Raw genomic sequence first — 26663 nt, 5'->3', positions numbered from 1 at the left:
CTAACCACTGATTTAATATTTCTCAAATATTTTAATTACACTGTCAGATACTATTATAAAACAAAACTATCTAAATAATCAACTCCTTCTTTACTTACAGATTCATAGATTAGAATGGTCACTTCTGGCCTTGGAATCATTTAATCTGGATACCACGGGGCACAGAACTTCCACAAAATAATTCCTTTTGAATTCAGCCGATCTTTAGAAAAACATCTAAACTTGATTTTAAAATTACCAGTGACAGAGAATCCACCATGACCCTTGGTAAATCCTTCTAATGGTTAATTACCCTTACTGTTAAAAATTTTCACCTTATTTCCAGTCTGAATTTGTCTAGCTTCAACTTCCAGCCATTGGATTGTGTTATACCTTTCTCTGCTAGACTGATGAGCCCCTTTATCAAATATTTTGTTCCCCATGCAGGTATAGACTGTGATCAAGTCACCCCTTAACCTTTTCTTTGTTAAACTAAATAGATTGAGCTCCTTTATCACTATAACTAAGGCTAAGATTTTGTCATGGATATTTTTACTCAAAATCATGGACAGGTCACAGGCAATAAAGAAAAATTCACAGAAGCCCGTGACCTGTCCCTGACTTTTACTAAAAATATCTATGATAAAATGAGAAGGAGCTGGGCAGCGGTGGGGTGGCTGAGAGCTCTGGGGCCCCCACCACCCATGGGGGCTCAGAGCTCCAGGTCCCCCTGTCCCTCCGTGGTGGCAAGGAGCTTCAGGGTCCCTCTCCCATCCCCAATGGTGGGCAGTTGCAGGGATCACCCTGCCGCTGTCGCCGCCACGGCCGGGGACTGCAGGGGTCCCCCTGCCCTGCTGGCCAGGGAGCTGCGGCGGTCCCCCTGTTGCCCGCGAGGTACCCGTCACTCACAGAGGCCAGGAGCTGCAGGGTACCCTCGCTGCCCATGGTGGCTTAGAGCTTGGGGGCCAGCTGCCTCAGGGATATCTCACAGCTGCCTGCCCTGCGGGAAGCGGCGAAACCCTGAAGCTCCCAGCTACCGGGCCTGAAGTCATGAAAGTCTTTGGAAGTCACGGATTCCATGATTTCCGCGACCTCCATGACAAAATCATAGCCTTAACTATAAGGCATGTTTTCTATCGCAGTAAAAGCTGTTTTATCCGGCACTTCACCAACTGAAAAGCTCTATAAACCAGCATTTCTGATCTTCACTGAAATTCCCGTTTATAGTCCAGTTGGTGTGGGGCCAGCAGGGGGTTGGGGCCTGGGAGGGGGTGCGGTGCACGGGCTCTGGGAGGGACTTTGGGTGCAGGAGGGGGCTTGGGGCATGGGAGGGTCTGCGGGGTGCTGGATTCGGGGGTCACTCACCTGGGGCGGCTCCCTGCAAGTGGCTACCTATCCTGGCTGCTCCTAGGTGGAGATGCGGCAGGCAGCTCTGCGCGCTGCCCCTGCCCTGCCTTGAGGATTAGCTCCGCAGCTCCCACTGGCTGAGAATCGCGGCCAATGGGAACTGCGGGGACGGCACCTGTGGGCGGAGGCAGCGCACAGAGTCGCCTGCCGTGCCTAATGAACCCCAAATCATTTTCATCCTTATCCTGGTTTAAAAACCCCTGTGTGGACTCTCTTATTTTGGTTGAAGAGCGGCTTATTTCAGGTTAGTTTACACCAAGTCCCCAATCAATTTAAGCTATTTCTTTCTGTAGACAAGGCCTAACTTACAACAGCCATTTCTTGTCAATCTTCTCCAAGTAGTCCTCAGTGTCAACCTTCCTCTCAGTACAGGAATGGAACTTGTAACTCCCTCCACAGCCATCCCATGCATCAACCAGGATATGGAAGAATAGAAGCTAGTGTAACTAGTACCCTAATAATCACTGCCTCTTGCAAACAAAGAGGATTTTGGTATGTGGATGTGGAACACATAAAGCCTTAATTAATTTAAGGGGTCCTGAGAGTACTTCCAGACTTTGGAAAAGGGAGAAGAGAACTACTGCCATAGCCATCACTCAAACTTTTCAAAGCTGAAGCTCTGAAATTATCACTACTATGAACTTCCACATGACTATTACTTCTACATTCCATCTCACATTAACCTTAGGTTTTGGCTAAACAGCAACAAAAAAATTGTTGCACCCCTTGTCCCACTCCTGTTATTAGGGAGGGAACCTACTTTATTACAAGTCCACAAAACACATAGTGCAGTTTTTGGTGTAGTTGGTTAACAACAATTAGGGTTGGCAGAATTTGATTTTTATTTTTTTATAATTTCAACAGATAAGGTCAATATTTTTTAAGTATTTTTTTTTATTTTTACTGATTTAAAATTGCACAAAATTATGTGTTTAAGCATTTGTTCCTGATTTTTATTCATTTAAATTTTCAGAGTAGCGGGAAATTATCAGGAGAAGTCAGACGATAATTATTTAATATCAGTACATGCTGAGATTCAAAAAGGTAAAACCTTATAGACATTAAAACACAAACTGTCAACAGCCAATGTCAAAATATACCAGGTAAATATCCCTAAATCAAACTCTAATAAGTTCTCAAGCAGCACTTTTCTTACTATGCCTATCTGTAAATTTTGATTATTACTGACAGAAATATTTTTTCATCAGTTTCTGTACAGTGAAACAGATGTTTACTGATAACAATCTACCGTAATCCTTCCAAGCCTAACAATAATTAAGTACAGACTGGAGAGGGAAGGTGGAAAAGCAGCTCTGTGCTGGACTTTCCTTCCCAGTAATGTTACAGCAGCTATTTGTATATCTGTTTGAAAGCAGAGTGAAGAATTTTACTCTCATATTTTTCAAACAGACTAACTGAGCTTTGGCACTTTTTCTCCCATACAGGTCATCATGGATGACTATTTATAAAATGTTTATTATATTAACAAAGAATTATTTTCCCAGCAACTCATTTTTATCCTTAAAAAATACTTGCCATGGCTCCAAGATAATAAAAGTAGTTGGCAAAAATATAATGTTGTCTTTATAGACAGTAATATAATCTAACTATTAGAGTAGTTTATAAGTATTAGCATAGAACATCATCTCATCTTTCAAATTATTAGGGTGATGGTCTCCCATAATTTACCCACCTTCCCCCTATGAGAATGTACTGCTGAATCGTTGTCTCTTTAAGAATCTGAAGTTAACAAACTTCTGTTGTGTTACAGATTTACAGTCACTGCAGCTTTATCCAGTTCACCTTAAACAGGAGCCAGGCAAGTTGCTAATATGAGATTCAGAGCACATTGCAACTAAGTTCAGTAACAGCTCTGTACTGGAAGTAACATTTATAACTGGTATTGCAGCGCTGCCTCCATTACCCAGAAACAGCAGGAAAAGGACAACAAATCATTACTCAAACTCAAGGGGGGAAATGCAGATAGAAAATCCAGCTCCCACTGAGGCACCTGTGGATTTATAATTCACTAGATTATAATTTTAAAATGTGAAAAACAAGCCTATTACCGATGGCAAAGTCCACAGGTACGTTTTTATCAGCACTGAACTAATTATGCACACTTACCGGGCAAAATAGCCTGGTCTCCGCTCCTTCTTCTCCTCCTTAGTCTCCATGGTATACAGTGAAAAGTGCCAGGTGAGCGTTTGGGGTTTGTTGCTCTTTTTCGCAGTGCCTCATACCCATGTATAGTCCCCCTGTATTTATCATTTAAAAACAAAAAAGAAGTTCATAAATCAAAATGTCAATAACTTCTGCAGCAATTTACAGTGCGGAGATAACATGCATAGCCCCATGACAAATGGCAGTAAACTTTAACCAGTGAAAACATGTCACATGATACAGACTATTGTACCTAAAACACAAGACAATGAATATGGTTGGGCAAGTCACTGCAGAAAAATCATATCTGAGATTTGTTTGTTTTTGTTTTTTAATGAGGAAGAATCAGAGGGAATCTGAAGAGATTTTGATATGAAAATCAGTGACAGCATTTACAGTGGCATACTACAGGGGATTAATTCAAAGCGCTGTAACAATGTCTTAGCAGCTTGTAAATATTTTATCCTTTACAGATTTGTAAATTGGTTGTATATATCAAAAAAGCCCACACTTCTTTTGTTTCCCAGTTGTGACCATAATGGTCCCAAACTGCCGAGATATCCTATAATGTGAGAAGCAAAAATCTGAAATAATAATTTAAATTGCATTTACTGAAAAATGCTGACAAAAGCAACAAAAAAACAAAAAGTTTGAGTAGTGGCCCACTGACAATTCAACTTGAAATAGTAAAACGCAATCTGTTTTCTCTGTAACAGCACAGGTATTTTTTTGTCATGCCTCATTAAACCAATATGGAAAATCACAAATAAAGATGGCACAGGTTGAACCTCTCTAGTCCAGCCCCCTCGGGACCTGACTGGTGCCAAACCAAAGAATTTGCTGAACCACAGGACGTCAATGCGGATCCAGTGGGTCTCCATAGGCATGGGAAGTAGGGGTATGGGAGGTGCTGCAGCACCCCCCAGGCTTTGCGCCCAGCATAGCCTCCCACTCAGGGGCCCTGCTGCCACCCGGGGTCCCGGCCACTGGCCCCCTGCTGGGGGCTCCAATGACAGCCCCAGGTCCCAGCTGCCAGCCCCTCGCCCAGGGTCCCAGCCGCTAGCCCCAGGTCCTCACCCTCCCTCCTGGAGCTTGAACACCACAACTCAGCTGTTCACAGCGCTCCGAAAGTGCTGGGAGGAAGGAGGAGGAGTTGGGGCCACCAGCACGCAAGAGGTGCAGGGTTAAGGGGGCACAGGGAACAGCTTGGCACTGGTGGATGCTCCACACCCACTGATTTTTCCCAGTGGGTGTTCCAGCCCCGGAGCACCCACGGAGTCAGCGCCTATGCCAGACCACGGATGTTGCTGGACCAGGGAGTGCAGGATTAGAGAGGTTCAACCTGTACGCTGCTTGCAGATGAATTGTAGCCACCTTGAACAAGGAACCAGTGACTTTTCTGGGCTGTATGAGAAATAAAAATACACCTAAAGAAGGTCAAGATAACATCCAAAGTTTTAAACTATTGCAGATTAGCATATCAGTTTTGGCTAGATATCTGTTTATGGCATTATGCATTGGAATCACAGCTTCTTTACACAATGCAGGACCGAGGCCCTTTTAAGCCAGAGGGTAGGATTTTCAAACGGGCTCTGCACTGGAGCTGGGCAAAATATTAATTGGAGCAGGGACTCAAACACAGGTGTCCTCCCCTCCGCCTGACTGCCAGGCTATAGTATAGAGTCATTCTCAATGAATATTTAATTATTTACACAAAATGGAACTGCTTCTACAAAAGAGGTTCAGAGACACCTATCCCAGACTAGCCAACAAATAGCTTCGTGGTTAGGGCATTCCCCTGTGACATGGGAGGCCTGGATTTAAATCCCTGTTCCAGACTTGGAACGTGAACCTGTGTCTTCCACATCCAAACTGAGTGCCCTAATTACTAAGCTCTTAGATATGGGGGAGGCCATACACTGCTACCCAGCACTGGTCTAAAGCTGCTCCCGCTGAAGTTAATGATAGGCCAATGCCATGCGTTTTTGAAAATCCCCATCAAAGCATCTCTGGAGCAACTCTTTTTCCAAGAGGCTATTCTGTTGGACATGCGCTCACTTTCTCACACAAACATACACAGATGGAAGTAGTAATTTAATTGGGAGTAACTTTCCCGCTGTAGATTAGATTTTAAGGCCAGAAGGGACAATCAGATCATCTAAGTAGTCTGATTTCCTGTATAACACAGGCCGCAGAATATCATCCAGTTACTCCTGCATTGAGCCCAATAACTTGGGTTTAGCTAAAGCACATCTTCTATCAAGAGATGGAGAATCCACCACTCCCCTTAATAATGGGAGACATACAAATGATTTGCCATGTAAGCAACAGAAAATTTACCCCTCAGCATAATCTGTTCCCACCAGTTTTGTTTCTGCATTAAAATCACACTCTTCAAACTAGCAGTCATCTATCAAAGTAAATGTATCCAAAAGAGGTCAACTTGACTGAAATACCAAAGAAGAAGATATTTGGTAGCTTGTAATATTATATTCTATCAAAATATTTGGCATAATTTTCCCATCCCCATATAATGAGCACTGAACATCACCAGCCCATGTTCCTCAGCATGTACTGCATCAGAATGCACTTTCTATTCTTAGGTTTCAGAGTAACAGCCGTGTTAGTCTGTATTCGCAAAAAGAAAAGGAGTCCTTGTGGCACCTTAGAGACTAACCAATTTATTTGAGCATGAGCTTTCGTGAGCTACAGCTCACTTCATCAGATGCATACCGTGGAAACTGCAGCAGACTTTATATATACACAGAGAATATGAAACAATACCTCCTCCCACCCCACTGTCCTGCTGGTAATAGCTTATCTAAAGTGAGCATCAGGTTAGGCCATTTCCAGCACAAATCCAGGTTTTCTCACCCTCCACCCCACCACACAAATTCACTCTCCTGCTGGTGATAGCCCATTCAAAGTGACAACTCTTTACACAATGTGCATGATAATGAAGTTAGGCCATTTCCTGCACAAATCCAGGTTCTCTCACTCCCTCACCCCCCTCCAAAAACCCACCCCCATACACACACAGACTCACTCTCCTGCTGGTAATAGCTCATCCAAACTGACCACTCTCCAAGTTTAAAACCAAGTTAAACCAGAACATCTGGGGGGGGGGGTAGGAAAAAACAAGAGGAAATAGGCTACCTTGCATAATGACTTAGCCACTCCCAGTCTCTATTTAAGCCTAAATTAATAGTATCCAATTTGCAAATGAATTCCAATTCAGCAGTTTCTCGCTGGAGTCTGGATTTGAAGTTTCTTTGTTTTAAGATAGTGACCTTCATGTCTGTGATTGCGTGACCAGAGAGATTGAAGTGTTCCTCAGCTCTCAGAACAACGCTTCCTCAGCTCTCGTCCCCTAAAGCCCCTACTCTACTTGCGCTATATTGATGACATCTTCATCATCTGGACCCATGGAAAAGAAGCCCTTGAAGAATTCCACCATGATTTCAACAATTTCCATCCCACCACCAACCTCAGCCTGGTCCAGTCCACACAAGAGATCCACTTCCTGGACACTACAGTGCTAATAAACAATGGTCACATAAACACCACCCTATACCGGAAACCTACTGACCGCTATTCCTACCTGCATGCCTCCAGCTTTCACCCTGACCACACCACACGATCCATCGTCTACAGCCAAGCTCTGCGATACAACCGCATTTGCTCCAACCCCTCAGACAGAGACAAACACCTACAAGATCTCTGTCAAGCTTTCTTACAACTACAATACCCACCTGCGGAAGTAAAGAAACAGATTGATAGAGCCAGAAGAGTTCCCAGAAGTTACCTACTACAGGACAGGCCTAACAAAGAAAATAACAGAACTCCACTAGCCGTCACCTTCAGCCCCCAACTAAAACCCCTCCAACGCATTATTAAGGATCTACAACCTATCCTAAATGATGACCCAACACTCTCACAAATCTTGGGAGACAGGCCAGTCCTTGCCTACAGACAGCCCCGCAACCTGAAGCAAATACTCACCAACAACCACATACCACACAACAGAACCACTAACCCAGGAACTTATCCTTGCAACAAAGCCCGTTGCCAATTGTGCCCACATATCTATTCAGGGGACACCATCACAGGGCCTAATAACATCAGCCACACTATCAGAGGCTCGTTCACCTGCACATCCACCAATGTGATTTATGCCATCATGTGCCAGCAATGCCCCTCTGCCATGTACATTGGTCAAACTGGACAGTCTCTACGTAAAAGAATAAATGGACACAAATCAGATGTCAAGAATTATAACATTCATAAACCAGTCGGAGAACACTTCAATCTCTCTGGTCACGCAATCACAGACATGAAGGTCGCTATCTTAAAACAAAGAAACTTCAAATCCAGACTCCAGCGAGAAACTGCTGAATTGGAATTCATTTGCAAATTGGATACTATTAATTTAGGCTTAAATAGAGACTGGGAGTGGCTAAGTCATTATGCAAGGTAGCCTATTTCCTCTTGTTTTTTCCTACCCCCCCCCCTAGATGTTCTGGTTTAACTTGGTTTTAAACTTGGAGAGTGGTCAGTTTGGATGAGCTATTACCAGCAGGAGAGTGAGTCTGTGTGTGTATGGGGGTGGGTTTTTGGAGGGGGGTGAGGGAGTGAGAGAACCTGGATTTGTGCAGGAAATGGCCTAACTTCATTATCATGCACATTGTGTAAAGAGTTGTCACTTTGAATGGGCTATCACCAGCAGGAGAGTGAATTTGTGTGGTGGGGTGGAGGGTGAGAAAACCTGGATTTGTGCTGGAAATGGCCTAACCTGATGCTCACTTTAGATAAGCTATTACCAGCAGGACAGTGGGGTGGGAGGAGGTATTGTTTCATATTCTCTGTGTATATATAAAGTCTGCTGCAGTTTCCACGGTATGCATCTGATGAAGTGAGCTGTAGCTCACGAAAGCTCATGCTCAAATAAATTGGTTAGTCTCTAAGGTGCCACAAGGACTCCTTTTCTTTTTTCTATTCTTACAAACTCTTTGTGGTTAACTGAACATATTCCAAATTAAAATCTTCTTTCTATACACTTATCTTATGCAGTGGTCATCATTGCAGTCTGCTAACAGCAATCATTATAAATCCTAAATTGAATTAGCTAGATTAGACAGATTTACCATTTTAAAAAATGCTGAAAAATCCCGATCAAAAGTGCTCCGCAAACGAAAATGTTGCGAAGTCTTCAGTAGGATACTAGGATCTTTGTGACAGTAGCATAGGAAAAACACCATAACATGCCATTCTGTCCCAGATACTTACGGCCCAATTATGCAAGATGCTGAGTGCCTCCTGAAAAATTAGGAGCACCCTTGCATCCAGACACTTTGGGAGGCCCTGAACAGCTTTGAGAATTAAGTCCTAAATACTTAGATGTTTAAATGTAAGGAAATAACAGTCAGGTTTTTTTGCTTGTGCTATATTTAGAGTCAAGCCTGCACTTGGAGGTCAAGTACCATCTATCTAGTAAATTTCAAGACGTTCAAGTGCAAAAGGAGCCTCTTCTTCTCTAACTTTGTCTACAAAACAGGTAGTAAAAACAATTATATTCTGTGCAGTGTCACGTAGCAAAGCTACGCATGAGACTGCAAGTCCAGAGGCTACAATTTGCTTCCCATTTCAGCTCCGTACAACACAAACAAAAACAGCAGAGTGTATCCCTTTGGGCAACTTCAAAATCAAGACTAAATACAATAAAAGTGCAGTATTCTATTCAGGATAAATGGACTACCCTGAAAATGGGAACATAACATATAATGTGGAGATGATGTAAGGGCATTCAGATAAAATTGAGGAATTCTTAAAAGAGAAGAAAAGTGTCTGTTATTTTTTGTCTTATTGTACTGAGAGGGAAATAATGAGGTCATCTCAAGCATTGTTAAGAATTGGCCCGATCAGTGAAAGTTCACATATAACTGACTTCATATTGTTTAAGTTCTACGTCTATTGTTTTGTTTAGTTTTAAATCTTAGCTCACTTTCTCAGAAAGAAATTTCTGAGAACAAAATACTAATGCATCTTAAAGGTATGTTGTAAGGTTAAAATTTGTACTTAACAAAAATTCCTTCTTAATGTTACTAAAGAAACAGAGTTTTTAAACTCTATTTTAAAAATATTTTTTAAAAATCCAATTTAGTTTTCACCATTTATGTTTGGAGTTTTTCGCTTCACTTGAACAAGGAAAACGAAGTAGGCGAGAGCTTCTGAAATTTTTTCATAGCACAATAGCGATATTGTCTCATGGACCATCTCCTATCATGACCATATAGCACCCTACAGTAATTACTACCAAAAAACAATAGTTGGGAAAGAAAAGCTTCAATTTCTGGTTCTCATGCACTAGTTCAATGCTGCAATGGTTTGGTTACAAACACTACCGGGGAATGTTTAGTGCTAAATAATACACATTTTTATTTGAAATTTTAAAACATCTGAAAATTCTTGAATAAGTTTTTATAACTTTTATTAAATAAAGAAACCCCATATTTTCCACTCTAACGGATAGTGTCCCTTCAATACTGTCAGAAAAGAGATTAAATTAATTTAGGTTAGGACAGATATTTAAAAATCCATCTCTTGTAGTAACCTTTTCTGTACTACAGATAAGGATTGGATCATGAAACTTCTATGGAGGTCCAAAGATAATATTTTTATTAGGGAGAAAGATACTCAGATTCCCAAATACTGCCAGCATGGCCCAGGCTCAAAAACACAAGCATGATGGAGCTGAATCTGTCTTTATAGGTATTTCAGATTCAGTGTTATTTCCCATTAAAATGCACTTTTCAATAGATGGGAGAAAATTTCTATTTAATGACTCTGATGATGCTAGGGTTTTTTTGCTTTTTGTTTTGTTTTGTTTTTTGGACACAATTTTCTAAAGAGAGAAGATCTGACTGAATGACATACACTTGATATCAAGATGAATTTATTGCTAAACTCCATGTTGAGAACAATTAAATCAGTGTTAAATAACATAGCCAAATAAAATATAAACCAGTATGAAATATTTAAAACTATACTATAAATTTGGGTTAGTTATGTGTTTAGCCTTCTCGTTTTCAATTTATTTTCTTAATATATAAGTAGTCCTCTAACACCTTTTCATTGATAACTTTGAACTGAGTCTCAGGGACTCTTATTTTCTTCCTTCTTTTAACCTCTCAGTCTATCTAGATGAACTAATTGATTTTAAACAACAAATTAATTAAACATTAAGAATGTTATTTGTGTTCCAAGTCATTTGTTTTCTTTAAAGAAATCTGTTTGGTGCCACCAGTGTAACAACCTATAATCACTTTTTGATTGGCCCTGCAGCAGTAGTTCTCAAGCATCAAGTACTATTTCTCTGAGCTATGCACATTGCTGATGATATATTCAACAATATGAGTACGTAGATGAGCATGAATCAGATTCTGGTATTTTGATATAAACCAAAAGGGTTACTTCTCAATGGTGTTGTAAGTGCTGGTGGATCACAGGGGCTGTTTCAACAACAACAACGTGGGATGGTCAGGAAAGGTGTATGACATGCACATCTTTTGGAACACAGGTCTGTTCGGAAAGATGCAAGCAGGGTCTTTCTTTCCAGACTGCAAAACAACCACTGATGCTGTCGAAATGCCAATCGTGGATCTGGGAGATCCAGCCTACCGCTTGCTCCCATGGCTCATGAAGCCTATACAGGCATGCTGAACAGCAGTAAGGACCAGTTCAACCATAGGCTGATTAAGTGTAGAATGGTGGTGGAATGTACCTTTGGACGTTTAAAAGGTTGCTGGCGTTGTTTGCTTATTAGGTTAGACCTCAGTGAAAGCAATATCCCCATTGCTATTGATGCCTGCTGTGTGCTCCATAATCTCTGTAAAACAAAGGGAGAAAAGTTTCCACCAGGATGGAGGGTTGAGGCAGATCACCTGTTAGCCAATTTTGAGCAGCCAGACATCAGGGCAATAAGAAGAGCACATCAAGGAGCTCTGCATCTCTCTGAGGCTTTGAAAACCAGTTTTAACAATAAGCCAGAATAATGTGACCCTTATCTATGTTGTTCCTTACCAAACTGTCCCCTCCACTGCATTTTCTCCCCTGTAAACTCCACTCCCACCAACCACCGTGTGTTGAATGAATAAAGAGTCTTTTCTCCTCAATCCGTAAAGTTTTGTTATGCACACAAACACACAGAGACAGCAAAGGAAAGTAAGATAACTTTGGGCAAAGGGCTGATAACTCTATGGGCGGGGCGGGAGAAACAAGGAAAGTTTGCTTATAGGTGCACTGCAATAACAATCAAAGGTGTGGGAATGGGCACCTTCTGGTTCTTGTAACCTCCCCTGGTGTTGAGTGCAAGGGATACATGACTTTTCCCCCACTCTCCCACCTCATAGGATGTGTAGGGGAGGAGGATGTAGAACTGGATGATGATGACAGCAGGTTCAATATAGGCTGCAGAGGGACTCTAGCATCCAGCTGCCTTTCTTGCCTCAACATGTCTGATTGCTCCTTCATAATCTGCAGCATCCCTTTCCGTGTGGCATGCTCCTGTTCCCTGCATGGTCTCCTGTCCTCCCTGTCCATGTCCAGCTTCTCGGACAGTGTAATCCTCCATGCTCTGAGCTCCTTCTTGTCACTCTCAGAGGTGCGCATTAACTCATTGAACATGTCCTCTTGAGTCTTCTTTTTCTGCCTTCTAATCTAGGAAAGTCTCTGTCCCAGTATGGAGGATGCGCCGACGGACAAGGTTTCAGCTGCAAGGAATCCAAAGCAAAACGGTAGCATTGACAGTGCATACATTGTTTCTGGTGCAAGGTTAATTTTTTTTTATTAAAAAAACACCCCTCAATATATTTCACTGCAAGCCACAATGTAATCACAACCGCTGACTATTGCAAGAGTCTGTTTGCTGCTCCAGCCATGGTGAGTAAGGCCACGAGGCATGGGTGAGAGGTCTTGTGCTGTTGCTTTTGTGAAGACATCCTTGGGATCACAGGTTGGAACTTGAGAAAAGCCCCCTTTCCCCTAGCAAGCTGGATGGTGATTGAGGACAGGCACCAGTGTAAAGCCTCCCCCCAACAGATTGATTTTTATAAAAGCAGCACCAAGGGGTGGGGGGGAGGGAGACAAACAGGAAGCCGCCACTCCCCCCCCCCTTTTTTTTTTTAATACAATGCTGCTTGCAATACATGGTGATCCCTTCCAACCACAACCATGGCAGTTTGGGAAAGCGTGGTTGTGTGACCCAGATTTCACCAAACGGGGGCAGATTACTTGTTGAAGCGTTTGCAGTTTAAGGGCTAGCACTGAAAACTTCCCATTTCCCTTAGGTGACCCTATGTGATATCACTCTCCTGCGGGTAACAGAGGCGGCACGAGAGCAGATTCTGTAAGCGTCTGGGTACAGCCCTGGTTCTTATGCTGCAATGCTATGTGCTGCAATGATGCCAAGAGAGTTAATACTGGAGTGGCGCGAGAAAGTGTCCTACCAGGACGAAATAAGGCAGCCCTTTCCAGAACCCTTCTGCAAAGGATTGCAGAGTACCTCCATGAAAGCTTCCTAGAGATCTCCACGGAGGATTCCCAGGCCATCCCTGTGCACATAAACAGTCTTTTTTTGGAGAGCACCCTCTGCATAGTTGGAGTGGCAACCAATACCCTCTACATCTACTTTTTTGTTCAGATTAAACATAAAAAATAGTAGCATGTAACCTCTACAGTTTCAAGGGAAATGTGTACTCACCAGAGGCGCCTTCCCCACCATCACGCTGCGTTGCCAACTGGTCCTGTGAAGGGATGGGCTCCAGAGTTAAAAACAATTCTTGGTTTGCCGTGCATTCTCCTCCTCCTCAACAATGTCCTCCTCATTGTTGCTCAAGGTCTCCCGGGGCTCCTGCGAGGTATCCATGGAGAATTTTGGGGTAGTGGTGGGGTCACCGCCGAGAATCACATGCAGTTCCTCATAAAAGCAGCAGGATTAAGGTGCAGAACCAGAATGACTGTTCGCCTCCCTTGCCTTCTGGTACACTTGCCAAAGCTCCTTTATTTTCACGCGGCACTGCTGCATGTCTCTGGTTTAGCCCTTTTCCCCCATTATGCCCCCTGCAATCTTGGCATAAATGTCAGCATTTCATCTGCTGGATCGGAGCTCTTCCTGCACAGACTCTTCTCCCAACACAGCAATAAGATCCACCACCTCCTGTATACTCCATGCTGGAGCACATTTGCAGCCTTGAGTCTCCAAGATCAGCTGTGCTGGTGAACTTGCCACGCAGATCAAGCAGAAAATGAAAATTCAATAGTTCCCGGGGCTTTAACAAGGGAGCAGCTGTTTCCTGTGTACCTGGCTGACATGCAGTGGAGTTGAAAGTGCTTTCCAGAGCGGTCACAGTGGAGCACTGTGGGACACAGTGGAGGCCAACTGATTCGAATTACACAACGCAGTGTCTACACTATCCCCATGTCGACTCATGCGCTATGCCCCTCGCGGAGGTGGAGTACAGATGTCGACTTTACAGGCCACTTAGGTCAGTGGAAGGGATTCAGTAGTGTAGACACCCATTATTAGAGCAATTTAATGTGGTTTATGTCAACCTAAGTTTGTAGTGGACCAGGCCTAACCCATACAAGAGCTAGCACTTTTCTCTCGTCTATGTCCCACATTACTGTAATATGTACATGCTTTACAGTCTTCGTTGCATGTTTCCTGACAAAATTCTTGAGAGGTAGGGAAGTGCTATTATTTCCATTTTACAGATGGAGAACAGAAGAACCTGGAAACTAAATGCCTTGCTGATGTCATACAGGAAGTCTATGGAAAAGCAGGAAACTGAACCCAGGTCTACAAAATCCCAGCTTAGCATGCTAACCACTGGAACATCCTTCTTTCTCTAGGTTCTCCAACAAACAATGGAAGACATGGCAAGTCTGAGCCTATATTTCAACAGCTTTCTGAATTGCTAGCACAGAATAACCACTATATTATTAACTGGAGGATAGATACATTTGATTGCTTCCTATTATTGTTAGGAGACCTGACTCAGGACTCTACTGTATTAGTTATTGCACACACATGTAACATAGAAGAGAGATTCCCTGCTCCAAAGAGCTTACAGTCTAAACACATGGTTCTGTTTGAATCTGCTTCCTTGGAGAGGACTATATTTGAAATGTAAGAAAACATGCAGGGTTTTATTTGTTTCAATGTCAATTTGACACATATTAGGACACTGTGATAGCAGCAAGGATATTGCCAATAAAACAGCCAGAAAATAGGTAGCAAAAAGGACTCAACATTATAAAAATGTAGTAGTAGTGTGTGGGGGTGGTTGGGGGGCAGGGTTCTTAAAGAAAAATTATATACAGCATTTTGAGAATGATCTTGAAATATGGATCAGAGTGAAAAAGGGAAGAGTTCAGCAAGCTAGGGCACTGCAAGTAAAGAGTAAATACTTCCACCATTTTACTAATTAGGGACATGATCCTGCAACTGGCTTCAAGAGGGCAGATCTCTGTGTCCACATGGAACCCAGTAAAGTCAATGGGGCTCTATGCGAGTGCAACAATCCACCTACACCGTTGCAGGATTGTGAAAGAAGAAGCTTATTCAATACAGACTTATTGTGAAGCAAGTAAGCTTGGAATGTGAGGATTCTGATTTGTTATCAAGTCATGGAAATGAGAATAAGGTTTACATTCTGTAGTTTACTGGGCTGAAGCATATGTATTATCAAGTCTTTAAAGAAATATTCATTTTAACATGCCTTTCCATTTAGTCAAACACTACAACAAGCAGGTGTATTTTAACACTATACCTGCAAAGCGAAAGGCAATGGCAGTTTTCATTAAGTTATTCAGCAATGACTGGACGAATCAGGTTTACTTTGAATTACTGTCATGATCAACTAGTTCGTTTCATTTGCTGCGATCATAAAAACCCAAGTAGAAGAACAACACTGCAGTGTCTCCGGATAAAAAGGCAACAGAAATGCATAGCCAGCAAAGATTAGAGTAAACACAGCTTATTTAGTTCTTTCTTCAGGCAGAATGCTGCAATTACAAATGAGATTGGAGGCTTATAAGTAAGCTCCAGCACAGCCATATAATTTAGCCTGAGCTATATTTTATTAAATTAGATTTAAGTGCCTTGAACAATAAATGCAGAAGTTATTAGAAGGTTACCTTAAGAAAACCAGGGAATTTTTACCCTCAACTATGTAATCATGGTACTAAATACCATGTGAATTTTAAAGAAATTTCCAAAACACAAATATGAATAAGCTCTTTGTCTTTGCAAAAAGTCATGGTCCAATCAGCTTACTATCCAGTTTAGACTACACCAGGAAAGCTTCCTTATTGTGGTGAGATTGAGTCTGCTCATGCAATCCTTGCTCATGAGAATAATCCTTACTTATGCAAATAGTTCCATTGATTTCAATGCGTTTGGGTGAGTAAAAGTTGAAGCAGCAGGCCTACAGTGTTTCTTGCAATGATACTGCACTTTTAAAATCTAATGAAGAGGTTTTCAACCTGTGGTCCACAAACTATGTCTAAGGGGTCTGCAGAAGGTCACCATTATCATAGAACAGTTGTTTCAAACTGGGTTCTGCAGATTATGTCCAAGATTTCCAAAAGAGTCCATACCTCCATTTGAAATTTTTTAGGGGTTCACAAATGAAAACAGATTGAAAACTATTGATCTAATACAACTCAAAAACACACCGAGAAATAAAAAATTTGAAAATGAATACATGGAAAAGATTTCTGTGGAGCTTTTGTTCAAAATAAACCTAGCTGGGTATCAGACCAATGCAGACTTGTATTTCTCTGGTTAAATGAAGACAGAGATATGCTATGGTAGTTCCACCTTGTGGGATCGCTATACCTTCTACTGAAAACCAGAATTAAAAGTATGTCAACACTGTTTCCAATCCAAAGACATGATCCTGCTTCCAGTGGACATAGCAGAAAAACTCCTATTGACTTAAGTGAAAGTAGGATTGTGCCCCAAATCAAATCACTATGTTTCCTCACAGAACATGAGTGAGTGAATAAAAATGCAAGGGATTCCATGCTGTGAGTAAAAATGGCATTTGTCAAAGATAAAAACATCCTGATTTAATCTCCTGTGCCCTTAATACTTGGCAACCAAACACCATCAAGTTATTTTCCACATGGTGCAATACATCATGGTGTGCAATTCAGTTGTTGCTGTTTGAAAAAAAACTGGAAAATAACATGGTAATTCATTAATAGGGGGTGAGCTGTATAATATTGAAGGTAAAAGTAGCTCTCAACAATCTAAATTGTAAGGGTTTTGGCAAGTCTTACTGTAGAAGTTAATTCCTATATAGGTTTAAAGGGAATCTTCACCCCCTTGCATCTTGTGTTTGCATGTACACCAGTGCAAAGCTCGTGTAAAACACCAACACACTTTTTTGGTAGCATTTCACATCCATATTGCACAAGCGTACACGGCAACACAAGGCAATGCAGCAAAGAATCAAACCCTCTATTCTTTACAAAGAGAAAACTCTAGTGTTTTCTTCTCAGATATCATATAGGAAGATGAATGTTCCAGAAAAATCCTATATGACATTTTTATAAACAGAATGAATGATATACTTCTTAAAGTCAACAGGACTACTTGCATGTGTAAAGTGATGCATGTGCATAAGCGTTTGTAGGATTGGGGCTCCAGTTAGTTCTCAAATGTTGAAAAAACACTACAGTATTTATTTATTTAAATTAAACCCGACAACATTTCTGTGCAATAGCATTACCATCATTTTACAGATGAGAAACTGAGCCCCAGAAAGATTAAGAGACTCCCCTTCAGATCATATTGCAAATCTGTGACAGAGTCACACACCTCTTAACTTCCACTTCTGTGGTTTATCTACTGCTCCTTACTTCCTCTCCTGCTTCTAGCATTACACATTTTGAATTAAACCTGAAACCTGAAAGTCCTAACAATATCTCAAAGGCTATGCCTCCACTAGTAGCTAGAAGTGAGATTCCCCTGCTCATGTACACATACTTGCAATAGCTCTGATTGAGCTAGTGATAGTACAAATAGCTGTGTAGCTGAGGTAGTATGGCTCCAACGTGCTGCTCTGCAAATGTCTTAAAGTGGAATTTCCAATAAAGATGCAGTGGCATCTTGTTCTCACATGGAATAAGCTGTAATACCCCCAGGAGGGGAAAGTTTTGCTATTTTGTAGCATTCTAAGATGCATCCCAAAACCCACTTAGAAGTCTCTGTGAGGATAATGTCTGTCCACATTATCTTTCTGCTATGGCAACAAAGAGTCTTGGATGGGTTCGGTTTGGTTCTTTGTAGGTAGAACACCAGAGTGCGTCTGACACTTAGGGAGTAAAGTCTCCTGTTTTTGGAAGAAGCATGGGGTTTCGGAAAAATACAGGTAAGTGTATTGACTGATTGAAATGGAACTCAGAAAAAATCATGGGGAGAAATTTAGGGCTCCTAAGGGAGCCCTTCTCTTTGTGAAATACTGTATAAGGAATATCTGCCTTCATGGCTCCTAGCTCAGTGATCCTTCTTGCTGAGGTGACTGCCACCTTCATGGACAGGTGGATCATAGCACATGTTGCCATAAGTTCAAAGGGTTGACAGGTGAGTGTTGACAGGACGAGGTTAAGGTCCCGTTGAGGCGTAGGTTTAATGACCAGTGGGAAGGTCCTGATCAAGCCCTTCATAAATTGCACAGTAGCCAGATGTGTAAAGACAGAACATCCCTCCACCAGAGGGAGGAAGGCATTAATCGCTGCTGCGTGTACCCGCAATGAGCTAAGGGCCAAATCTGAAGTCTTTAATGAAAGGAGATAGTCTAGGATAACTGGAATGCCCACTGTATCAAATGAATGTTACTGGCCTTGTGCCCAGGCTGAAAAGCACCACCATGGAGCCTGGTAGCGGGCTCTGGTAGAATCTTTTCTACTTTGTTTCAGGATTTTCTGAATAGGGACGGAGAATGAACATTCTATTTCTGACGCCCATCCAAATGCCAGGCCGTGAGGTGGAGTCAGCCTGGATTGGGGTGCTTGATTTCCCCCCTATTTGGCTTAGGAGATCTTGAAATGGGTGAATCCTGATTAGTGGGCATGAGGACATTGTTAGTAGTTCCATGAACCAGAGTTATCTGGACCAGGAGAGTGCTCGAAGGATTATGGTGACTTTGTCATGACAGATCTGCTGTACAACTTGTGGTAGCAGGGGAAAGGGAGGAAAGGCATATCTGAGGTCAGCCGTCCAGGAGAACACTGCCCTGGGAATCATGGTCTATGGCTCCCCTCGAGCAATAGTTGGGAAGCTTTCTGTTTGTCTGGGAAGCAATGAGATCCCAAAGCAGTGTACCCCATTGTGAAAATATGTTGGTTAGAACTCTGTCATGGATCTCCCATTTGTGGTCTGCGTAGAGAAGCTTCTGCTTAACCTGTCTGCCAGGGAGTTGTGAACACCCAGGAGGTTTGCAACCTGTTTCATAATGTGGTTTCTGATGCACCAATTCCAAAGCCTGACTGCTTCCAGGCTGGGAGACAAGATTTTGCCCCTCCCTGTTTGTTTATATAGACCACTGTGGTGATACTGTCTGATATTATCTGTACATGGAGTGAGTGTTTGAGGGGAAGGAAGACCTTGCACACAAGGTGGATCTTTCTCAGTTCCAGTAAGTTTATGAGTAGCCTTGCCTCTCTTGGGGTCCAGGTGGGCACCCCACCCTAGAAAGGAGGTGTCTGTTAAGATGGTGGCCTTTGGTATAGGACAGCTGAATGGAGTCCCCACAATGGCTTTGTTTGGGTTGGACCACTATGCGAGGGAGGAGAGAACTCTGGTGGGAACAGTGACGTTGGAGTTGATCCAATCCCTGTTTGGTCAGTAGGTTGAATGGAGCCAAGCTTGCAAGTACCGTAAGTGGATCTGGTGAATGGCATCATGTAGGTGCATGTGGCCTAACAGAGCAAGACACCAGTGCATTGTAGTTCACAGTCTGCGTGTGCTGCAAGAGATAAGGTTGCTCAATGTGTAAAACCTGTCTGTGGGGAGAAATGCTCTTGCAGAGACTGAGTCCAGACTTGTTCCTATAAAAATTATTGTTCTTGTGGGTGACAAAATGGACTTTTCTTTGTTTATGCAAAGAAAGGTGGCAAAAAGGTGCCAAAGAGATCCTGTTGCTGACGTGATTTCCTGATGAGCTTGGCCTATTAGGAGCCAGTCGTCCAGGTATGGAAACACCGTATAGCCCTGGCGTTTTATCTGGGTTGCTACCACAGCAAAAGCTTTTGTAAATACCCTGGATACCACAGTGAGCCCAAAGGGGAGGACACAAAGCTAGAAGAGCTCTTGGCTAACCATGAAGAGCAGAAACTTCCTGTCAGATGGATGAATATCTGTGTGGAAATATGCATTCTTCCTGTTGAGAGCCACGAACCACATTCCTTCCTGAAGGGAAAGGATTATAGGTGCCAGCATAGTCATCCTGAATTTCAGCTTTCAAATAAAGATGTTGAGCTGCCTAAGGTCCAGGATGTGTCTCCATCCTCTGCCTTTTTTGAGGATTAGGAAATATGGTGAGTGGAGGCCTGTCCCTTGGTAGTGAGGCAGGATGTGTTCTATTACCCCCCTCCACCCCAGTGTAAAAGGGATTCTGCCTCTTGTTGAAGAATCCGTTGGTGAGCCTGGGATCAGGAAGGTGGTTTGTGAGGAGGGAAGGAAAGAAACTCTATGAAGTACCCTTGATGGATAATCTCCAGGACCCAACTGTCTGTGGTGATCTTGTTCCAGCTGTGGGTGAATAAAGTGAGACAGCCTCCAAAGATGATCAGAGAGGAAATAGGTGGCATTTGTGGTGGTAAGTGGGTCTCAATCTGCATGTCGAAAGTGGCCCCAGCCGGTGTCTGGGAGTAAGCAGAGGCTGTGGCAGCAGAAGCAGCCGAGAAACAGGACCTCTGAATCTTCTGTCATTCGTGCGGAGGCTCAGGTGGACACTGGTAACATGAAGCATGTGAAAAGGGTGGTTGTGATCTAACGGGCTGTCTCTGGTGTTTCCTCGTGGAGGCTGGAATGTAAATCCCAAGGGATTGCAAAGTGGATCTTAAGTCCTTTAGAGAGTGCAGGGATTCATCCATCTTTTCATTAAAAAGGTTGGCCTCATCAAAGGGGAGGTCTTGGATGGTGTTTTGGACCTCACTAGGAAATCCTAACTGGAAACACGAGTACCTTTGCATGATCACCCCGTGGCCAAACTTCTGGTCATTGTATCTGCAGCATCTACCGTAGCCCGGAGAGCCACTTTTGCTACTAGTCTCCCCTCATTGGACTTTGACTTGGTAAGGATGTCCCTCAGGAGGGCAGGGTCTGAAAAGAAGGGAGACTGCAGGTAGAGGAGGAATATATCCTCCAGTGTTACAAAGTTTTCCATACAGCCCGGAGTCCGGGGAGTTCCAGCAGAAACATCTGAAATACCTGACTCGTCTGTTGCAGCTGATCGGTCTTTGGATAAATGAGGTGGTACCAACAATGAGTTAAGACCCACATACATAGAAGGGAATGATGAGTGTCTGTCTCTCTGCTTCGGTCTCACAGCCACAGCCAGAACTGGTGGATCCTTTTTTCGAGTGCCTTGCCCTCCAATCTGGCAGTTTTTGGTGGAGCTGGTTCTGTGGGTTCCATATGCAATGTCTCCCCCAACCTAGAACGGCTCAGGAGCAAACGCATTTCTTATGGACAATCCTCTGTGGGCATCTGTCCTTACACCCATGAGAGTGCCCCTTACTCTCACAGGGAGTCCTGAAGAAGGAGTCCTTGGGCTTCGGTGGTAAAGGCACCGTCCCAAGGTTTCTGCGAGGAGAGGCACTGCTGGTCCGTTGAGTCCAATGTTCAGGGGGGTCTCCTGGACCCGGGTCAGGACAGGGCCTTATTGCCTCCTCCATTGGGAACATTTTTAGTCAGAGCCCTCAGGCCTCTCAAGTTCTGGGAGGGAAAGATCAACAGATACTGCACTTTGCAGAAATATGTGCCTCACCCACGCAGTACAAGCATCATTAATACTCATCACTGATGGAGAAGAATAGAGCACAGGAAACAGAATTCTTAAATTCCAGGACTCTGTGACTGGGGAGGATTTCCCCTGAATAGTGGGGGAGGAGGAAACCTATCCTATACTAACTATATACTATACTAACTATAACTACTAAGCGAGATATAAAAACTATTTACAAAAAGTTTACTTTACATGTTGTGCACGGAGCGAAGGAAGAAATTATTCCAACTTAGACCACATGGCAGTAATAAGGAACTGGAGAGGCACTGACCTACACTGCCTCTTACAGCCTCAGTCAGGAGCATGAAGAAGGCTACTGCACAAGTGCGGGTCAATAGACACTGCTTTGAAGAATTTCCAGACTTGAGTGCATGAAGTGCATGCGTACCCAGGGGCGGAAAACACATAGGGACCAGCACTCGAAGAACTATGTATTTAGATATAATTAAAAGCACTTATCTACAAGGCTAGCTACCTGCAATTTCCTTTAAAAAAACATAAAGGATGTAATATTTTAATCAGGGTGGATTTGATTTAAATCACTAGTCAGGAAGACTTGATTTAATCATGGATTTCTACATAAAAGTGCATTCTTGTTGATTTTTATAACCTTAATACAGATTCTTCACAACTCAGAGATAGATGTAGGTTTCATTTTCAGAAGGTACACACTATACATTTTTAAAGTGATTTATTTTGAAAACTTTTCAGATTAGTTTTATAGCTATAACAGAAAATGAATAACTGTCAAGGTTCCTTCCCCACTCTGAACTCTAGTTCTCTAGAACTCTGAACTCTAGATGTGGGGACCTGCATGAAAACCCCCCTAAGTTTATTCTTACCAGCTTACGTTAAAAACTTCCCCAAGGTACAAACTTTACCTTGTCCTTGAATCGTATGCTGCCACCACCAAGCATTTAAACAAAGAACAGGGAAAGAGCCCACTTGGAGACATCTTCCCCCAAAATATCCCCTCAAGCCCTACACCCCCTTTCCTGGGGAGGGCTTGATAAGAATCCTCACCAATTTGTACAGGTGAACACAGATCCAAATCCTTGGATCTTAAGAACAATGAAAAAGCAATCAGGTTCTTAAAAGAAGAATTTTAATTAAAGAAGAGGTAAAAGAATCACTTCTGTAAAATCAGGATAGTAAATACCTCACCGGGTAATCAGACTCAAAACATAGAGAATCCCTCTAGGCAAAACCTTAAGTTACAAAAAGACACAAAACCAGGAATATACATTCCATCCAGCACAGCTTATTTTACCAACCATTAAACAAAAGGAAATCTAACACGTTTCTAGCTAGATTACTTACTAACTTAACAGGAGTTGTGACGCTGCAATCCTGATCTATTCCCGGCAAAAGCATCATACAGACAGACCAAACGCTTTGTTCCCCCCTGCCTCCAGATTTGAAAGAATCTTGTCCCCTCATTGGCCATTTTGGGTCAGGTGTCAGCGGGGTTACCTTAGCTTCTTAACCCTCTAAAGATGAAAGGATTTTGCCTCTGGCCGGGAGGGATTTTATAGCACGGTATACAGAAAAGTGGTTACCCTTCTCTTTATATTCATGACAGCGATATTTATGAAGTCATTGGGAGGCAAACTATCTCCAGTTCAACAGGTTAATCATTAATATTTGGAGGATTTTCTTGCCATGCTGTATTAGGAGGAAAACATCACCAGACAGAGATTTAAATTGTTTTATTTAACTAAAACAACAACATTATGTATTCTGGATTTTTTTCTTCAACAGCAAATGTATAATATTTTAACAAAACAAGCATATGAATTTTTGAATTTAGTTAAACATTCAAGTTTTTTTAAAATCAGGTTTGTTTTTGTTAAAATTGTTTTTAACTAAAATAGTGAAATGAAATTTTTTAAAGAAAAAAACAAAAATTAAATCGATTGTGTCAGCCAAGTCAATATGAGAAACTTAAAATACTGGCTTCTGCAGCTAACTCAATCATCTTCACCTTCATCTTCCTGTTTGTTCATAATCTGGAAAAGAAAAACAAGCTTCCTGCTTTTTCAGGTCCCAAACGATTTCTCAGTTTGGAATGAATTAGTCCAAAGGAAGAAAATATTCTTTCAACAACAGCAGAAGAAGCTGCTGTTATTAAATGTGAGATTATCACTTCAACAGTCTCTGAATCCAAGTGCTTAAGTGACTTCCACCAGTTCACTGGTGTGACTTTCTTTAAAACATCATCAGCAAACATATATTTCTTGAATGGCTCACCCTTAGCTCTGAAGTTTATTATAGTAGGCATTATGGAGGGATGATTGCTGGAGGTCCATGTCATAGCCATCTCCTCTTCTTCAGGAGTTAAGGTTTGACCCTGGTACCAAGTATTGAGAATATTTGCAAGAAAATGAGCTGAAGATTGTGCTTGTCCCATTCGTTTTTTTAATGCTTGTAATTTAACTCTGTCATTGTATATTTCTCTTTTTAAGATCTCACTCAGTTCCTTCCAAATTTCAACAGCGTCAGCAATAAAACAGCTGTTTCCCTGCATTTTGTTCAAGGCTACAGAAATAGGCTTCAGGGTACTAAGCATGTGTTCAACATTTCTCTTAAGCCCAATGTTGAAAACTCTGGCTGTGACAGTGCCATCTATTTTTTCACGATTTTGTTCACAAACTGTCATCAGATTATGCCAGTTATAGATATAGTGCTCAGAACAGTCCACTACTGAGTTCCATCGCACGTCTTGTGGGAAAGTTAGCTTGGTTCCTCCCACTTTTTTCAGAGCAGCTGCTGCAAAGTGGTTGTTACAGAAATATTTTGCAATTTCAAGAACATTAGCCTTTATTTCTGGAGCACTGAAGTCTTTGGCTAGGAAGAGCATCAAATGAGCACTGCAATCGTATGTTATTAGCTTGGGACTCTCTTCACTCTCTTCTAAATAATTTCTTCTCATCTTGGATACATTCGCAGCATTGTCTGTGACCAAGCAGGGTACCAGACATTTTAATTTTTTTCCCCACAGTTTGTTATAGCTTTTACTGCTACTTCTTGTAAGTATTCTTCTGGTAAGTAAGTCACAGCTGACGTGCTGCGTCAACTCAACTTGTGCTTCTCATTCTGGTGGAGTACCGGAGTCGACAGAAGAGCGCTCAGTACTCAATTTATCGCATCCGACCCTCGCTGTATCGATCACTGCCCGCCGATCTAGCACGTAGTGTAGCCAAGCCCTCAGTAGTAATGCAGCTAACTTTCATTCTTCCATTGAATACTATCTAGAGCTGGTCAGTTTTTTTTCAATATTGAAAATGTTCATGAAAAATAGTTCATGAAAAATAGTTTTTCAAAATGTGTCAGACATTATCAAAAATAATTTATCGTTTGCCATTTTCAAGATAAGAAGTTTAATGATTTTTTAAAAATTTTAATTTAAAAACCACCATGTGACTAAACTGACACATTCTTAAGTATTAAATATTTTTAAAACAATAGACGATAAATGAAAAATTCCAATTAAAAATCTTGTTAATTCCCCACTATACACCCCATTTTTCAACCAATCCACGTGGTATATTTTACAATCTATTGTACTCAATTGTGCAATTCCAAAATTCCCTTGTCATTTTTTTTCCTTCTTCTTAAATAAAAACAAAGGAATCCAATGAAAAAAATGTACAGTAATGCAATACAAATGTTTCATATTTGAGCACACAAGTTAGGAGAAGCAAAATGTACGGTTTCCATGGCAACATTATCTCTGCCACATTGCACACACTGCATATTAAATAACACATTGAACTGTAACTGAAAATACGATCTAAGTGTAATATGGGAGACTTACCATTGCTATGGAAACCTTAATTTTGTATTTCTGAACTTGTTAAAGTTGCATTAGTGTGTTTTTAATACTGTATTACATAACCCTTGCTGCTCAACAGGTGCTCAGATGCAGTAGCGCTGAATGCATTACACTCACAAATACTAGACAGTGAATCATATCATTTACACACTGTGCACTCTGACACGTCCCTGAAAAAACAAAGGAAGACTTCTAATTATTTCCCTCCTCTTTGCAAAATTCCTTTGTGTATTATAGCCAACAATCATATTAAACACGTTTAGTTCTATTCCCTTTCCTCCTGAATCCATTCTCTCTAAAGCCTTTATTAGCCTAGCAGTTTTCCCCTCTATCTTTCCATAGTAGAAGGCTGGAAATTGCATGTAGTATTCAGGGAGTGGACCTGTGCTGTGTATAAAGAAGAAACATCTCCCTCGTTGGAAACTTAATTCACCTAGTTATATAATACATGGTATGACTACATTTGCTTTAATAACTAATAGTGTGACACTGAATACTAATTTCTTTAAGAATAGATATAACCAGGTCTTTTCCACTTTACTACCATGCAGCCATTTGTACACTGCTGCAAACTGCATTAAATTACTCCTGTGAATAAGTATTTGGAAGGCCACAGTTCTGCTATGATATTTCTATGTAGCTGAGGAAGACAACTAGCCATAAATGCCTTTGAAAGCTGCTCTTGTACTAATGCCAGAAAAGGCATAAAGTGGGACTGGAGGCCTAAAAAAAATTAGAATGTTTACGTCTGAGTCAGTGAGTTATCTTGTTTTTGCTGTAATACTTTTTCCCCCATTGCTTCCCCCTTCGGCATTCCCCCTCATTTTCTGTGAGCTACAGAGAAAAGTTCCTACATTGAGGAGAAATCCAGCAAATCCCTGCATGTTTTATTTTTTTATATCTTGTCTTCAGAAACAGTTCAAATTTTAAATTTTTAAAAAGCATTTGAAGGATGGCCCAAGTCAGCTGATTCAGGTTGCAGGGTTTGGGCTAAGGGGCTATTTAACTGCAGTGGAGACATCTGGGCTCGGCCTGGAGCCCAGGCTCTGGGACCTCGCGAGGGGGCAGAGTCCCAGAGTTCAGGCTGCAGTCCGAGCCCAAACATCTACACCACAATTAAATAGCCCCTTAACCCGAGCCCTGCATGCCCGAGTCAGCTGAGATGGGCCAGCCCTGGGTTTTTAATTGCAGTGTAGACATAC

At 41.9% G+C, this 26663-nt stretch overlaps 1 protein-coding gene across 5 annotated transcripts in view; it reads right to left on the bottom strand.

Moving 5' to 3' along the window:
- NCOA7 (nuclear receptor coactivator 7) overlaps positions 1-26663 on the bottom strand; it is a 168117-nt gene that overhangs the window by 115395 nt on the left and 26059 nt on the right. For 4 of the 5 annotated variants that reach the window (XM_077813014.1, XM_077813013.1, XM_077813015.1 and 1 more), the window contains exon 2: positions 3514-3644. In XM_077813014.1, coding sequence (XP_077669140.1) covers positions 3514-3563 — 50 coding nt within the window. In that variant the 5' untranslated portion in view covers positions 3564-3644. Of the gene's footprint in view, positions 1-3513; positions 3645-11329; positions 11435-26663 lie in introns of all 5 variants that reach the window. The other variant, XM_077813012.1, reaches the window with a different exon arrangement.

This window comes from Eretmochelys imbricata, chromosome 3 (genome assembly GCF_965152235.1).
Source record: "Eretmochelys imbricata isolate rEreImb1 chromosome 3, rEreImb1.hap1, whole genome shotgun sequence".
Lineage (NCBI taxonomy): Eukaryota > Metazoa > Chordata > Testudines > Cheloniidae > Eretmochelys > Eretmochelys imbricata.
This window is presented reverse-complemented; position numbering and strand designations above follow the sequence as displayed.